We start from the raw sequence: 17,188 nt of genomic DNA, 5'->3' as shown, positions 1-17,188 counted from the left end.
AAGAACCATTTATTTTTGTAAGTTAGGGATGGCCTGTAATGCTGTCTCAGGTTCGTGTTTGAGAGCACCAGCATACAGTAAACTCTAAATTATCCGGCTCAACCCCTTAAACACGGATCGTCGCTTTTGCGACGGTCGGCCCAAAGGACAGAACGGCGGATCGTCCCGTTTGCGATTTGAGTTAATTTTGAATAACCGCGGGCAAGCAGGCTCCAGCTGGTATTGTCTATCAGTACCGCCACCCTTGAGCTACGTTTAGCACACTTGACCTTTGTACTACTGACCTTGGTTGTTGCCAAGTTTCATTTTTTTTACTCACCCACGCACCAATGCGCGGCCCTCCCTCGTCGTGCGATATGGCAGAGCGCGGACGGCTCATACGTGTCAATCTGCGCCGTTATCTCACAAGCACTTTCTGCTATTGGGAAAAGCTTGTTTCCCCAGTTGTCACACTGTGATTTTTTCGCGCGGTTTGCCCCTGTTTAGCGTCAGTCCACGCGAATCTTCCACGGTGACACCATGTCAAATTCAAGCTCTTCCGAGTCTGTGCCTTCTAGCCTTCCGAAAAAGGGTTTTGTGACCTCAACGCCGTTCAAAACCTTACCAGGAACTGCTAAGGGACTGAGTGACTCTGCAATAGCCAGTGAACTATTGAAAGCGTCCATGGATTATGGGAGTGATGTCAGTGTTTGGTCAAGCCAGGCAGAGTCTGACACGCAATCGAGTGCTGAGTCTGTGCCAGAAGTGACTGTTTCTGTGCCAAGCACCTCAACAGGCAAGGCTCCTGTGAAAAGGGGCTTAGAATATGGAAAGGGGGCCAAGAGGAAAAGGAGTGGTGACCCCGGTTCACAGCCATTGTCCCCTACGCCACGTCACGCCACCGCCAGCCCGCCATGCACTCCCAGCCCCATTCTCTCGTCCTCCTCTTCTGCTGCCCTGTCTCCTGAGTCTTCAGAGTCACCTTCACCACCTCGGAAGGGAAGTAGACCTTCGACTTTACGTAGTAGAGGTTTCCATAGGCCCAGTGTTCGTGGTAGTAGAACTAGAACTTTGTCCCCTAGTGTAAGGCTAGCTCATAAGGAAACTCGCACTAGGCAACTCGCCAGTCACGCCACCGCGAGTGACCTTGAACCCTCTGATAATCTCCCCACCACCACCACCACTACACCAACACGACCTAGGACAGCCTCTGCCTCACGCACTGTCTCACCGCCTGCCTCACCCACTCCCACACGACCTGCCTCACCCCCCGCCGCCCCCAGCACCTCCCAGCCTAGGCAGGGCACGCTGGATGCCTTCGTGTGGTCAGAGGGATCAGATTTTGTGCCGGAAGATCTGCCCTTTGATGACAGTGGGTGTGGAGTTCAGGCTGACTTCCCTGTCCAAGAGGATGGCGAATGCTTGGACTACCTGTTGGCCTTCCTTGACAACGAGGTAATGGAGCAGATTTGTACCGAGACGAACAGGTACGAGGGGCAATCTGCTGCAGTTCGTGAAGGAGAAGGTGAGGCGGCAACGCCATCCACGTCGCGGATGGCAGCATGGGTGCCTCTAACGATCAGGGAACTCTTTGTATTTATTGGGTTGATGTTATTGATGCCCCACAATTGGAAACATAAGCTGGAGGAATACTGGAGTTCAGACGATCTTTGCCCAACACCAATCTTCAATAAATACATGAGCCGCGATCGTTTTAGGCAGCTCATGACTTACCTTCACTTCGCGAACAATGATGAGCCTTCCCGAACTGACCCATTATGGAAAGTGAGGGGAATCCTGAACTTGATCAAGGATAAGTTTACGAGGTTCCTGCGCCCTTTCAAGAAAGTGGTGATTGACGAGTCCTTGGTTTTGTTCAGGGGCCGTCTTCGGTTTGTGCAGTATATTCCAAGCAAACGGCACCGCTTTGGAATCAAGTTTTTCGTGCTGTGCGACCGCAAGACGGGGTTCATCTTAGACTTCGTGATTTACACCGCCAGCAATGTCAATTTGGACAAGACTGACCCCCTTGGATTCTCTGGTTCTGTGGTGAAAGTGTTTTTGGAAAAGTACTGTACTTTGGCGAGAATCATGTCCTGTATACGGACAATTACTATACAGCTCCTAAACTCGCCAAGTACCTTTCTGAACACGGCGTCGGATCCTGTGGCACTGTCAGGAGCAATAGGGCACACTACCCTGCCTTCCCTGAGGCTGAAAAATCAAAGCGGGGAGACGTGCACCTGAAGAAAACTGACAAGATGCTTGCGATCAGGTGGCATGATAAGAGAGTCGTGAATGTGCTCACCACAGTACACAAGGGGGAAATGCTGGCCACAGGGAAGGTCGACAGAAGGACTGGCGAGCCTGTGATGAAGCCTGATGCTGTCACTGACTACAACGTCAATATGCGGCTGGTGGACAAGTCTGACATGATGATCGGAGAGATAGACTGCCTGAGGAAGAATCGTCGTTGGTACAGGAAGGTGTTCTTGCACTTTATTGATATGTGCATGCTGAACACCTTCATCCTGTATAAAATCAAGAACAGGAAGCCAGCAAACTACTCTCTCCAAAGATTTTCTAAGACTTGTGTCTACCAGCTGCTTCAGCGTTATGGCCAGGTACTTGCAACAGGTCCCAAACGCCACCCTCAGACACCTCTGGATCGCCTACAGTGTATGGCCTACCTTCAGCGACACCGCCTGGAGCCACTGCCTGCCACTGCCAAGAGGGGAAAAGCACTGAGGAGGTGTCATGTGTGCAGCCACACTACCAGGCAGGACAGAACCTTTAGGCGCACCTCCTTGCAGTGCAAAGAGTGCAAAATTCCCCTCTGTGCTTACCCGTGTTTCTTTGACTACCACAGCCTGACTAGATATTGAAAATAAGGGTAAGATTCTTGGAAATAATACTGAGAGTGACAGTGATACTAGTGTTTAGTTTTCTTTTACGTACTGACAGTGACAGTCTGATGAGTGTAAATTAGTGTATGTACTTGTAAAAGCACTAACAGTGACAGTGTTTTTTGGTGTAAATAATTGTACATAGTAATAATATAAGTATTGCGAGTGACAGTCACTCCAGTGTAAGAAGTTGAAAGCATATGTTCCTATTCTATGTTCTGACAGTGACAGTTTGTTGTGTAGAAAATATTATTTTTATAACAATGGACAGTGACACTGATGAATAAGGCAAAAAACGGACAGCTAGAGTGAAAGTGAGCGATAGAAATGAAGTGCGAGTGGCTGACCAGAGCAAGAATAAAGTGCCTGCCGTAAGGCTGAATAAACTCGCGCCGTGGTGGTCTTCCTCATTCCCAATCCACAATACTGGCAGTGACAGTGATTTTTATGGCCGTGATAGTGACGAGCGAACGTTTGCGAAGTCTTATGATGGAAAATAAGGTAGTATACGTGTTTTTAGCCGTGAAAAGGCAAATGTGTCAATAGTGACGGGAAGATCGCCGCTGCACTGCATGTCGGCCGTGCGCTCCGTTCATTTTAGCCTTATTTTCAGTGCTTATTGTACAAATACGGATTCCAAACAACCTGTACGTTGTTGTATAAAGTGTACTGTGACAGATTGAGGCTGTGGTAGAAAGAAAACCGGGTTTCTGGAGGTGTGAAAGTGAAGACTTTGTTACCCAACATTACAAGTCTTCACAAGTCCTTTGGTAGTCCACGAAGGCTCAACATGTGTCTCAGGAGAAAGCTGAATGTAAGTACTATATGCCATAAAAATTTTAATGCTCTAGGGTTAATCTCTGATTTTTGGCAAATATTTTCCCACAGGTACTCAGACCCCGCTACAACCCCGCCACAGCGGGGGGATCGGCCGTACACAGCCGTGTTTTAGGGGTTAGGTCAGCCAAGCCCTAAAACAAATAGAGTGAAACATCGAATATTGCATAGTACACCCCATTTGCTTAACATTTACCACTGGGCTGGATATTGTGTTACTATCCGTCTCAACCCTCTATCCTAAAAACTTTCCCATAAGTAAAAGATGAAAAGTAAGCATATAATACAATACAGGAATGTAGTAGTAGTAGTAGCTGTTCCCTAGGCAGTCTGGCCGAACGGCCCCGAGTCCCTTAGGAAGGCCACGGCCGAGACCGGGCTTTCCCACAGAGCTCTCAAAGAGTGTATGTTGTGTTGTTGGCATAGATGATTGTGTGCAATGCAGTCTTCCACAATGTGCTTAATAGTATGGGGTGCTGTGTTGCATCCTGGACAGGCATCAGCAACGGAGTCATCCAGCCTCTTCTGGCAGCTTAAGAGGGCTGGATGGTGCCCACATCTCAGCCTGGCCAGGTGGACCCTGTCCTCACGAGGAAGATAGGATTCAGAAGGGTGGATGTCAGGAGGCCGTGCATGCAGCTGTGTGTTGTCTTTAAGTGACTGAATGGAGCGGCAAGTGATCTGAGTGTGGATATGCTTCTGGAAGCTGGTCTGAGGTGGGTGAGGGGGGAGAGATGACAGTATTTGTGTATGGTATCGTGTCCTGGGTGTTGTTTTGATGTTCCTCGGTGTGGGTGGATGTGCTGCCATGTACTGTAGTGGATGTTGTGGGTTTGTGGAGGCTGCAGCAAGAAACTGAGTGCCTCTCATGTCTAGGTGATCCTTGATTTTGAGGACTTTGGTTTCTTGATGTAGGTGGTCTGTGGGTGTAGTAGCTGTGCAGCCTGTGATTATTTTTAAGGCCTTGTTCTGTATGGTCTGTAGAGTGTTGTAGTGTGTTTTGGTGAGGTTAGAAGCCCAGGCAGGGCTTGCATAATTCATCACTGAACGTATGTATTGTTTGTATACTGTGGTGGTGGTTTCTTTGTTGTGTCCGAATGTTGTATGGGCAAGTGACCTCAAAGCATTGAGTCTTGGTGTTATTTTATTTTTAATGTTTGTGATGTGTTGTTTAAATGACAATGATGTATTGTATGTTACACCAAGGATTTTGGGTGTGTGTGTGTGTGTGTGTGTGTGTGTGTGTGGTAGGGGGGTGTTGTTTATGGTGAGGTGTGGGATGTGACTGTGTTCTGCTGTCCAGTTTGAGAGAAGAGTCACTGTAGATTTGGCTGGGGCTATTTTGAGCCTGTTTGTGGTGAACTGCTCGTGTAGTGTGCTGAGGTAAGGTTGCATGATTTGTGCAGCTGTGTTTGCATTTTGGTGCATACATGTAAGTGTTATATCATCTGCATAGGAAGCTATGTGTATCTGTGGTGTGTGGGGTGTGGGTACGTTATGCATGTATAGGTTAAAGTGTAGGGGACAAAACAGATCCTTGGGGGATGCCGTTTGTGAAATTTCTGATGTTAGAAGACTGACCAGCAAATGTTACTTGTGCACATCTGCCTGATAAGTAGTTTGCCAGCCATCTTTTTGTGTTATTGTGCATGTTTGTGTTGAGTATTTTGTTTGTGAGGTCGTGGAGGGGGATGGCATCAAAAGCTTTGCTAATGTCTAGTGTGACTAGGAGTGTTCTGTGTGGTTGCCTAGCTGAATTCATGCCATCAAAAACTCTCTGTGTAAGGTCTGTAAGAAGGGTGTTTGTGGAGTGTACTGGCCTAAAGCCATGTTGTGACTGGGATAGGGGAAAGTGAGGTGTGACTAGTTGTAGTACCAGTCGTTCAGTGACTTTAGAGGGGGTGCAGAGGAGTGTGATGAGGCGATGTGAGATGGGTAACGTTGGGTCTTTGTTGGGTTTAGGGATAGTGATGATATTGCCATGCTTCCAGATGTTGGGTATTATGTTGTGTGAGTAGCTGTAGTTTGATATGTTGGTGAGTGCTTGTATGCCTTGTGGTCCTAGGTGTTTAAGGTGAATGTTGCTTATGTTGTCTGGTCCACAGGCAGATGAGTGCTTGAGGTTGTTAATGATGTGCTTCGTCTGGTAATACTGCGCCAGTTGACTAATATTTACTAGCAGGTTGATAAGCCTCGACGCCCAATATTGCACTGAACTGCCGGTTCCATCCCATTTCGGCACCTGATGCTGCGTAATTTTGCCAGAAAATGCTTTAACAGAGTTGAGCCAGCAATGCCAGATATTGTAAAGGTGGATAATTGAGAGTTTACTGTATTGGAGGTCTGGCAGTTGGTAAACCTAATGCTGACAACCTTGATGGCTCACATGTTTGTCAGTAGTACAGTATTTACACAAACGAACAGGTTTGTCAATCATCAGCTGAAATGGCCAGGTAACTGTGATTCATAAATGTCAGAAAATACAGTGATCCCTGACTATCAAGCATTTGGTTATTGTAGTTTTAATTATCACTGCTAGATGAAAATCTACACTCCAGCTGTTATCGCATATTTTTGGGCTAAAAAAAGAACTTCATTATCATGAACCTGAGCTGGTTTCTACCAACAATGATGGTGCAAAATCTGTGTTTTATGATGGCTTTGAGGGATTCAATGATGAGGCCCTATTCTAGGAGTTAATGTCAGGTGGTGGAGACCACTAATTACCTACCCCTAGCCTCAAGCCCATCCCAGGTCTCTACAGTATATGGTACCCACTTCTTCCTAACTGTGCCCTTTTCATCATTTTCTATTAGCCTAACCATGCCTATGTGCGTTTCTGATACGTACTGTAACACCATGTATGTATGTATGTCTATCTATTGCCAGACGCCTCAATCCCGTTTGGGGTGGCCACAAACAAATCGCCTACACGTCGTCCTGTCCCCCGCCATTTTACTCCCCTGCTCCCAACTCACACCCCCCTCTCTCATATACCTCTCCATCCCATCCCTCCATCTCATCCTCGGCCTCCCCCTCCCTCTTCCCCCCTCCACCTCACTCACATACACTCTCTTCGTCAGTCTTTCACCCTCCATCCTCTCCACATGGCCAAACCACCTCAGTGTATTCCTCATAACACTTCCTATCACATCCACATCCACACCACAACGCTCCTTTATATCCTCATTCGTCAGCCTGTCTCTCCATGTGACTCCACAGGCTCCTCTTAAATAACTCATTTCCATTGCTCTCACTCTTCACTTGTGTCCCTCCAACAACGTCCAAGCTTCACTTCCATACGTTAGAGTTGGTATCACAATACTGTCATGTAGTAACTTTTTCACTTCCATGCTCACTTCCCTGTTTCTTATCACTGCTTTCAAAGAACCAGCAACCTTTCTTCCCTGCTGCACCCTTTCAAGCACTTCATCCTCCAAACCTCCATCCTTACTCATCACACTGCCCAAGTACTTAAACGTACTCACATTTTCCAATTCCTCACCATTCAACCTCGCTGTACATTCACTGACTTCACCTCTCTCAAAGACCATCACTTTACTCTTCCCTACATTTACCTTTAGATTCCGTTTCTTGCACACTCTCCCTCATCCACCAAGCCTTGCAGCTCCCCTTCATCTTCACTCAACAACACAGTATCATCTGCAAACAACAGTACAGGGAGTTTCCAAACACTATCCTCTCTCACCAGGGCCAGTCCAACATCCACTACCCTACCTTGTACCTCTTTTATTACCCCATCCATGAACAGATTGAACAACCATGGAGATATGACACATCCCTGTTTCAACCCAACCTCCAAAGAGAAAAATTCAATTAGTTCACGATCCACATGCACTGCAGCCTTAGCACCATCATACATACTCTTCACACCATTCAACAACTTCCCATCTACTCCATATATTCTTAATACTTTCCACAATCCTTGTCTATCCACCCTGTCATATGCTTTCTCCAAATACATGAAAGCCGCATACAACTTCTTTCCCTTCTCTAGAAACTTTTCCACTAAAGATCTAAGAATGAATATTTGATCTACACAACCTCTTTCCTTCCTAAAGCCTCCCTGTTCTTCTCCAACTAATTTCTCTGTTCTTTCTCTAACTCTGTCAATAAGCATCCTACCATACACTTTTCCTATTATACTAAGAAGACAAATGCCCCTATGATTACCACACACTTCTTTTTCCCCTTTTCCTTTGTACAAGGGAATAATTATACCTGACTTCCAATCCTCCGGGACTCTACCTTCCTCCCAGGCCAATCTGCACATCTTCCACATCCATTCTACTAGTATCTCTCCCCCATGCTTCAGCATTTCACCACACACTCCATCAATTCCTGGGGCTTTCCCCGATTTAACTTTCTTCATTGCTTCCACAACTTCTATCCTACTGATTTCTTCCTGTCTTCTCATCTCCCTCCTTCTCCCAGCCATTCCCCAGCCACTTATACTCGCATTACTTCCATCCTCTATGTTCAACAATTCCTTAAAGTGTTCTCTCCATCTGCTCACTTTTTCTCCCTTCTCCACTAGTAATCTACCATTTTTATCTTTCACGCCCCTGTTAACCTCACTTCCACCCTGTCTTACTCTCTTCACCTCTTTCAAGAACATTTTCTTACAGTCCCTCCACTTTACACTCAAATTCCTTCCAAATTCCTCATCCACTCTCTTCTTACTCTCTCTTACTAATCTTTTCACCTCCCTCTTTCTTTCTACATATAACTCTCTCTTCCGCCTCTCAACTTCTTCCACGCCCCTATTTCTCATCCATTCATTGTATGCTTTCTTCTTTTGTGCCACAGCCTGTCTCACCTCTTCAGTCCACCACACTGTTCCTTGAACCCCCCTCCATCTTCTCTTCCTCCCACACACCACATCACATGCTGCACATATTTCTTCTGTGAATATCCTGCACACACCTTCCACGTCCTCCATCTGCTCCAATTCACATTTGCCCAATCGTTCCTCCACTTCTCTCTTATACTCTGCCTTTTTCTCATCCTCTTGTAACCTTTCCACTCTCCTTGCAACTACTCCTTCCTCTCATCTTTCCCTTCTTCTATTCCCCCATCTTACTTGTATCCTAATTCTGGCCATCACCAAGTAGTGGTCAAAAAGTCCATTCCCCCAACCTCTATAAGCTCTTGCATCCATTACACATCTTCGCATCCTTTCATCCACACACACATAATCAATCATTGCCTTCCTTTCATTCAGTTCACCACCCACCCTTCTCATCACTCGCCATGTATACCTGTGGATCATTTAATGCCTGAAGAGGGTATTGGCTATCACCAACCCCCTCCCAGCACAAATGTCCATTAACGCACTGCCATTCTCATCTATCGCAGCAAGCACACCCCGCTCACCAACTATTCCATCCACCTTCACATTTCCTACTTTACCATTCATATCACCGATCAAAAACACTCTCTCATTCCTTCCAAACTTTTCCATGCACACTTCCACATTTGTCCAGAACTCTTCTCTCACTCTGCTAGCACGATCTTGCGTTGGCATACACGCACAATCACCCACATTTGTATTCCAACTTTCAACTTTACCCACACAATCCTTGACCCAACTGATCCATACTGTCTTATGCTCTTCTTCCATCTTTTACTCACAACTATACATACTCCTTCCTTTGCCCTCTCATTCTCACCTACTCCTGCATATACCCCATCCATACTCCCATTCTCTCACACTTTCTCCTCTCCATTTTGTTTCAGTCATTCCACATACATCCACTTTTGCATCCTCAAGCACCTGGACAATCTCTCTCTCACCTCATCACTCGCTTCTCTTACATTCCATGTAGCCATTAAAAAGTCCTTTGTCCGGTCCTGGGTGGTCATCGTTTGGTCAGTCCTTGTCCGAGGCTTCTTGTTTGTTTTTTTAGTTAGTTGTTTAGAAGAAAGCATACAATGAATGGATGAGAAATAGGGGCGTGGAAGAAGTTGAGAGGCGGAAGAGAGAGTTATATGTAGAAAGAAAGAGAGAGGTGAAAAGATTAGTAAGAGAGAGTAAGAAGAGAGTGGATGAGGAATTTGGAAGGAATTTGAGTGTATAGTGGAGGGACTGTAAGAAAATGTTCTGGAAAGAGGTGAAAAGAGTAAGACAGGGTGGAAGTGAAGTTAGCAGGGGAGTGAAAGATAAAAATGGCAGATTACTAGTGGAGAAGGGAGAAAAAGTGAGCAGATGGAGAGAACACTTTAAGGAATTGTTGAACATAGAGGATGGAAGTAATGCGAGTATAAGTGGCTGGGGAATGGCTGGGAGAAGGAGGGAGATGAGAAGACAGGAAGAAATCAGTAGGATAGAAGTTGTGGAAGCAATGAAGAAAGTTAAATCGGGGAAAGCCCCAGGAATTGATGGAGTGTGTGGTGAAATGCTGAAGCATGGGGGAGAGATACTAGTAGAATGGATGTGGAAGATGTGCAGATTGGCCTGGGAGGAAGGTAGAGTCCCGGAGGATTGGAGGTCAGGTATAATTATTCCCTTGTACAAAGGAAAAGGGGAAAAAGAAGTGTGTGGTAATCATAGGGGCATTTGTCTTCTTAGTATAATAGGAAAAGTGTATGGTAGGATACTTATAGACAGAGTTAGAGAAAGAACAGAGAAATTAGTTGGAGAAGAACAGGGAGGCTTTAGGAAGGGAAGAGGTTGTGTAGATCAGATATTCATTCTTAGATCTTTAGTGAAAAAGTTTCTAGAGAAGGGAAAGAAGTTGTATGCGGCTTTCATGGATTTGGAGAAAGCATATGACAGGGTGGATAGACAAGGATTGTGGAAAGTGTTAAGAATATATGGAGTAGATGGGAAGTTGTTGAATGCTGTGAGGAGTATGTACGATGGTGCGAAGGCTGCAGTGCATGTGGAGGGTGAACTAAGTGAATTTTTCTCTTTGAAAGTTGGATTGAAACAGGGATGTGTCATCATGGTTGTTCAATCTGTACATGGATGGGGTAATAAAAGAGGTACAAGGTAGGATAGTGGATGTTGGAGTGGCCCTGGTGAGAGAGGATAATGTTTGGAAACTCCCTGTACTGTTGTTTGCAGATGATACTTTGTTGTTGAGTGAAGACGAAGGGGAGCTGCAAGGCTTGGTGGATGAGTCTGGGAGAGTGTGTAAGAAACGGAATCTAAAGGTGAATGTAGGAAAGAGTAAAGTGATGGTCTTTGAGAGAGGTGAAGTCAGTGAATATACAGCAAGTTTGGATGGTGAGGAATTGGAAAATGTGAGTACGTTTAAGTACTTGGGTAGTGTGATGAGTAAGGGTGGAGGTTTGGAGGGTGAAGTGCTTGAAAGGGTACAGCAGGGATGAAAGGTTGGTGGTCCTTTGAAAGCAGTGATAAGAAACAGGGAAGTGAGCAAGGAAGTGAAAAAGTTACTACATGACAGTATTGTGATACCAACTCTAACGTACGGAAGTGAAGCTTGGACGTTGTTGGAAGGACACAAGTGAAGAGTGAAAGCAGTGGAAATGAGTTATTTAAGAGGAGCCTGTGGAGTCACATTGAGAGACAGGCTGACGAATGAGGATATAAAGGAGCGTTGTGGTGTTGATGTGGATGTGATAGGAAGCGTTATGAGGAACACACTGAGGTGGTTTGGCCATGTGGAGAGGATGGAGGGTGAAAGACTGACGAAGAGAGTGTATGTGAGTGAGGTGGAGGGGGGAAGAGGGAGGGGGAGGCCGAGGATGAGATGGAGGGATGGGGTGGAGAGGTATATGAGAGAGAGGGGTGTGAGTTGGGAGCAGGGCAGTGAAATGGCAGGGGACAGGGCGACTTGGAGGTGATTTGTTTGTGGCCACCCCAAACGGGATTGAGGCGTCTGGCAATAGATAGATAGATAGATAGTTTTCCGGGGAGGGGCACTAACCCTCCGCCAACCCTTTTAGTCGCCTTTTAAAACAAGCAGGGATACTGGGGGAGTATTCTTGAAAAAAAACCCTACCCCCAGGGTCTAAACTGATGTACATGGGAAAATTTTGGCTTACAGGTGGGGTGCTCAGTGCCAATTAGGATAAGTCCCGTATGTTCTGTGCTTTCATTATCGCGCAATTTTATTATCACGCATTAGGCATGGTACTAGTTATGTGCAATACCCAAAGGATCATTGTACTGTACAAGCTAGACCACTTCATAATGCTGTCACTTCATAATAATCAGGTCTCAGGTTAATATGTGGCATATTGTACCCACATATTTTAAATGCTGAATACAAATCAACTTAATACTGTACTGTACCTGTGAGATTTCTACATTAAATGCCCGCACTGCTAAAGCCACTGATCGTGCCTGCTGAGGAAGCAGCATGGTGGCTAGGAAATTTTCATAGTCACTGCGCCTGGAAAAAAGAAATATATACAGGCATATATAGCTATAATATGCTAATGCACTTTACTCAAACTTTTACTTACATATCAAACAAGATTATTCCAAAAGGCATACAAGAATAAGCAGAAATGAGATGGGCTGAAGAGACTATGAAAGATGATAATAAAGGGGCAGAGTAAGAATAAAGAAATATCTTGCTAAATGAAGCTCTGATGTTTAAAACTCCATCATCATCATCATCATCACCATCATCAAGTAGGAGCAAACACCAGGGGGCACATATCCTCACTCACTCTCTTACTCCACCCATGGGATCCTTCCATGCAACCCTCCAGGCAGCGACTCTGTCCCTTCTCAAAACCTCTCGACAGGACTGATCTACCTGCTCCTCCCATTAGTTCCACGGCCTTCTCCTTGGTCTCCTCCACTCAAGGTTAACTCTCAGATATTACCGTGTGTGCAAGATCAACCTCAGGAAAATCGGCCACATGGCAATATAAATGAAGCTGGCAATGATGTACTATGTGAGTAACGGGCCTTGATTCAGTCTCATGCAATAGTTGCTTATTAGACACCTGGTTGTACCAGCGATATCTCTTTGATTCTGCGAAAGCACTTAGTACCAAAGGAGTCAAATCGCTGCCATAAGTCACTGTTTGGCATCCATGTCTCATTGCCAATAAATAAAACAGGGACCACCAGTGCCTTAAACAAGTAAAAATTTTTTCTATACAAATCTATCTACAGCCAGATGCCATAATCCCAAGAGAGGTGGCCATTTGTCTTTGAGTTAGTTGTTTTATGGGGAGGGGCACTAAACCTCCGCCAACCCACAAGCTGACACATAGGGAATACGTATGGGTTGGTTATATGGTTACCACCCAGCGCCATAAACGGTTTCCAGGCTTATAAGAAACCATTAGGCTTGTAACTCGATGTAAAGCCACCTGCAAGCTTGTAACTCGATGTAAGCCACCTGAAAGCTTGTAACTCAATGAAAGCTGCCGGAAAAGGAAAGAACAGTAATAAAACATGACAAGACAGAAGGGGAAATAGGAAAAAATGGAGGGCAGACACAGAAAATAAATGATAAAGGTGAAGAAAGAAATAAGCAGCACTACAAATCAAGTGAGTGGATGATGGTTGCCACCACCTACCACAAATAATGACACCAAATACCCAAGCAGAGTGAATCCATAACCCTGTATGCCAGACTGATGCAATGTGAAATATCATCTGACCTACTAGTAGAGTATATATATATATATATATATATATATATATATATATATATATATACTGTATATGTATATATACTTGTACACATACACACACACGAGAGAGAGAGAGAGAGAGAGAGAGAGAGAGAGAGAGAGAGAGAGAGAATGGCTGAAGATCAGATTCATCTCTTTTTGATATTCACTGGCTACATACCAAGCTCTCAGGAATGGAATGAAAATGGGTGTAAGCCAGTAGGGGGCAACATTTGCACTCATGATTAAATAATACAGCATAACATCGTCATAGCAAGTCGTATTCTACTTTACACTGGAGTGTTCCTCACTACATTATCTTAATGACACCCTGGGGGAAGGGTAAGAAATAAAAGTCTAAGGGTAAATGCCAGCAAAGGTGTCTTTTCCCCCAATAAGTAAAGAAAAACAGCAGGCCTAATTTATTTTCCAGTTTCTTAGACGTTATAATATGCGCTAATGATGTACACTACATCGATACTAGAAAGACTACTTTAGCACACAAGCCAATAACAAGGTGAAAAATGCAAAGATGTGCTACGAAGCCTCCCAGTCGTTTCGTCTTTAAAGGCTCCAACATGCTTGCATGCGTCGGCCTTGGTCACCTAATGGTGGCTCTCCATGCTGCACGATCCATTGCAGCATCCCTGTTCAGTCCCTTAACCCTGAGGTCACACCTAATGACCTTGTCCCATGTCTTTCTCGGTCTACCCCTCGTAACCCCACCCCTAATATTAACACTTCTCACTTTCCTCACCCAACTATCATCCCCCATCCTCTCCACATGTCCAAACCACCTCAATCTACCTCTCCTCATCACAACACCAATACACTCCAGTCCCATCCTACCTCTCAACTCTTCCATCGTGAACCCAGCCCCCCCAGACCTTGGACGTAGGGATGCACTACACATCCACCAGTCCAGCTACAATAGGCCTATGACCTTTAGTCTAAATTTCAAATTTGTCAGACTAATAGCATTGCCAGTATTTCACTCTCAACAAAAATCATTAGGCAGATAACTAACAGATTCAACAAGAAACATCTAAAATGAAAATGAACACAATTTTACATTCATTCATTCCTTGCCAGATGTCATGTATCCCAAACGGGATGGCCAACGGCTTCGAGTTAATTGTTTTACAGGGAGGGGCACTAATCCTCCACCAACCCCACTTGACATGTAGGGATGCCAACAGCATCTGGTGTTCCCAGGCGGTCACCCATCCAAGTACTAACCAGACCCAACATTGCTTAACTTTGCTGATCGGACGGGAAGCGGTGTACTCAACGTGGTATGGCCGTTGGCCATTTTTCTTTTTAAGACAACCACCTTTCCCCATGCAGTATCGATACAGATAGATAGATAGATATACTGTACTGTATGCTGGAGTTGTCTCAGTTGTTGGCGGAGTCTGACTGTGACTAAGGAGTGAGAACTGAGGAGGTTAGAGCCAAGGAAAAGAAGTGGACTGATGTGGCAACTTGTCAAGTGTGAGCTGTGAAGTGTCATAATATAATTCACTTATATACAATAGTGAAGGATTTACCCTTGTTCTGTAGTAAAAACAGTCTGATATACTAATAATAATAACTGAAATACATATTTTAGTATTACAGTAACTATTGTCTTATATATCCCATTCATACTTTAGACAATTTCCAAATTTCATAAAGTCACCGACTATTAGTCAGAACAGAGTCAATAAAGATATAACTGTAGTGGATAAGTAACCAGAAATGATTCTTAACCCCTTGATTATGAAAAACTATTAATAATAACTGAGGTGAAATAAGCATTTTCGACAGAAAATGAAGGCAAAAATCACTCAGATCGCATAAAAAACCACTAGAAAAATATACTGCATAACCTGGACCATCATCTCTCTGAAGTATGCATTTCGCTGCGGAACGAGAGGTTTGGCTAATTAGATTTGGTTAGTTTAAGTCTGTCTGGTTTGGTTAACCAGTTGTGCAGTGTATTTTCCTGGTGGTTTTTTATGCGATTTGAGTGATTTTTTACTTCATTTTATGTTGGTTAGGTTAGGTTAACTGGTTGGGCAGTAGGCTTATATTTTTCTGGTGTTTTTTCATGCGATTTGAGTGATTTTTTCCTTCATTTTCTGTCGGTTAGGTTAGGTTAGGTCTGTTTGGTTAGGCTAACCAGTTGTGCAGTATATTTTTCAGGTGGTTTCTGATGCGATTTCAGTGATTTTTTACTTCGTTTTATGTTGAAAATGCTTCATTTCACCTCCTCATCCAGTCAAAGTTCATGACTGGAAAAGAGGAAAAATTAAGCATTTCTGACAAAAATGAAGGTCAAAATCACTCAAATCTTATCAAGAACTACCAGAAAAATATACTGCACAACCTTGGGGGTGTATTGGCAACTTGTAAAAATTTACCCATTTTGATTCTTCAGTTTTCATATTTTAAATGAACATCAAGGTGGTAACTTTTTGCTGACATGTCTATTAAATGCAAGATATTATATAGTTAAAATAGCCACGTAATGTAATTTCATCATAAATACAAATCAAAGGGTAGCCTAGTAGCAAAGTAATAATCTATCTATCTATCTATTGCCAGACGCCTCAATCCCGTTTGGGGTGGCCACAAACAAATCGCCTCCAAGTCGCCCTGTCCCCCGCCATTTCACTGCCCTGCTCCCAACTCACACCCCCCTCTCTCATATACCTCTCCACCCCATCCCTCCATCTCATCCTCGGCCTCCCCCTCCCTCTTCCCCCCTCCACCTCACTAACATAAACTCACTTCGTCAGTCTTTCACCCTCCATCCTCTCCACATGGCCAAAGTAATAACACTAGTAATAAAAGTAACTAGGTATTCTTTTTCTTTCTGGCACACCAAGCCATTAATTCCCCTTGTACATCAACTGATAGAAAAAAGATACAGTAAATCTCTCTCTCTCTACAGTGGGCGAGTTTTGAATCTTGATGTTACTAGGATAGGATACTGATATTAATGAAGGCTCATAGGCAGTCCCTGATTTGATTCGGCAGACTCTGAATATGGGTTATCGCATTAATCCCTTTAATTCAGTATAGTTCATTCTCAAACATTAACACAGGATGGACGAAACAAACGCTGGTCTTTGGTAAACAAGCATGGGCTGTTCTCCTATTCAGGACTGTCCATTTGATGCACATGCGCAGGTCTCTTGGCAATATGTTAAATGCTTACATTTACAAAATATTAAATTTCAGATAATACAAGGACTGCCAGTATGTAAGTTGATGTTAATAATGTATAACAGGCAGGCCTTAATATACATAAGTGATCGGCTACAATGTCCAGCAAATCAAATATATATAATTTATGCAAGGTGTAGTTGTGACAGCCTGACACTTCGGTATCGTGTCTACGATCATAAATTCTAAAATTATGAAAATAATGATCATTCTTATTGGTTATGATTTTTCAGTATTATTTTACAAGTTGCCAATATGCAGTTCAGGGATATTACCACCATAAATGCATAATATATTACCTAAGAATGCTAAAGAACACCCATAACCCCATTCAGAAATTGATATTTACTGTACAGAGATACCCGGTAATGAATTTAATTAAAATTTCCCCAACACCATACCTTGGATCTTGACTCAGCCAGTCCATGTAAAAAATGCATGCATTCATACATGTATTTCCGCCAACTGCGCATGTGTCTGCTAGGTCTGTTTCACGCACTCATAGGCATACTTTATGTCACGTGATGGTATTCTACCAATCAATTTGAGGAACGGTCTTTGATTCCTTCTGGGTGGAAAATTCAAATCCTTCTCGCTATGGCTTCTGACAATGAAGGACGTGATCT

The 17,188-nt window shown here is 44.1% G+C and overlaps 1 protein-coding gene and 1 non-coding gene across 2 annotated transcripts in view; both read right to left on the bottom strand.

Moving 5' to 3' along the window:
* Positions 1-17,188, bottom strand: part of sicily (NADH dehydrogenase (ubiquinone) complex I, assembly factor 6 homolog sicily) — a 78,501-nt gene that overhangs the window by 60,221 nt on the left and 1,092 nt on the right. The window contains exon 2 of the mRNA XM_080286104.1: positions 12,007-12,106. Within this exon, the coding sequence (XP_080142230.1) occupies positions 12,007-12,106 (100 nt within the window). The remainder of the gene's footprint in view (positions 1-12,006; positions 12,107-17,188) is intronic.
* On the bottom strand, positions 14,540-14,658 carry LOC145417662 (5S ribosomal RNA). The gene has a single exon (XR_013900527.1). It is a non-coding gene; the product is annotated as a 5S ribosomal RNA (ribosomal RNA).

This window comes from Coenobita brevimanus, chromosome 110 (genome assembly GCF_032717465.1).
Source record: "Coenobita brevimanus isolate Jiangsu-jjx chromosome 110, ASM3271746v2, whole genome shotgun sequence".
Taxonomy (NCBI): Eukaryota; Metazoa; Arthropoda; class Malacostraca; order Decapoda; family Coenobitidae; genus Coenobita; species Coenobita brevimanus.
Note: the sequence above shows the minus strand (reverse complement) of the source record. Positions and strands in the feature narration are given on the sequence as shown.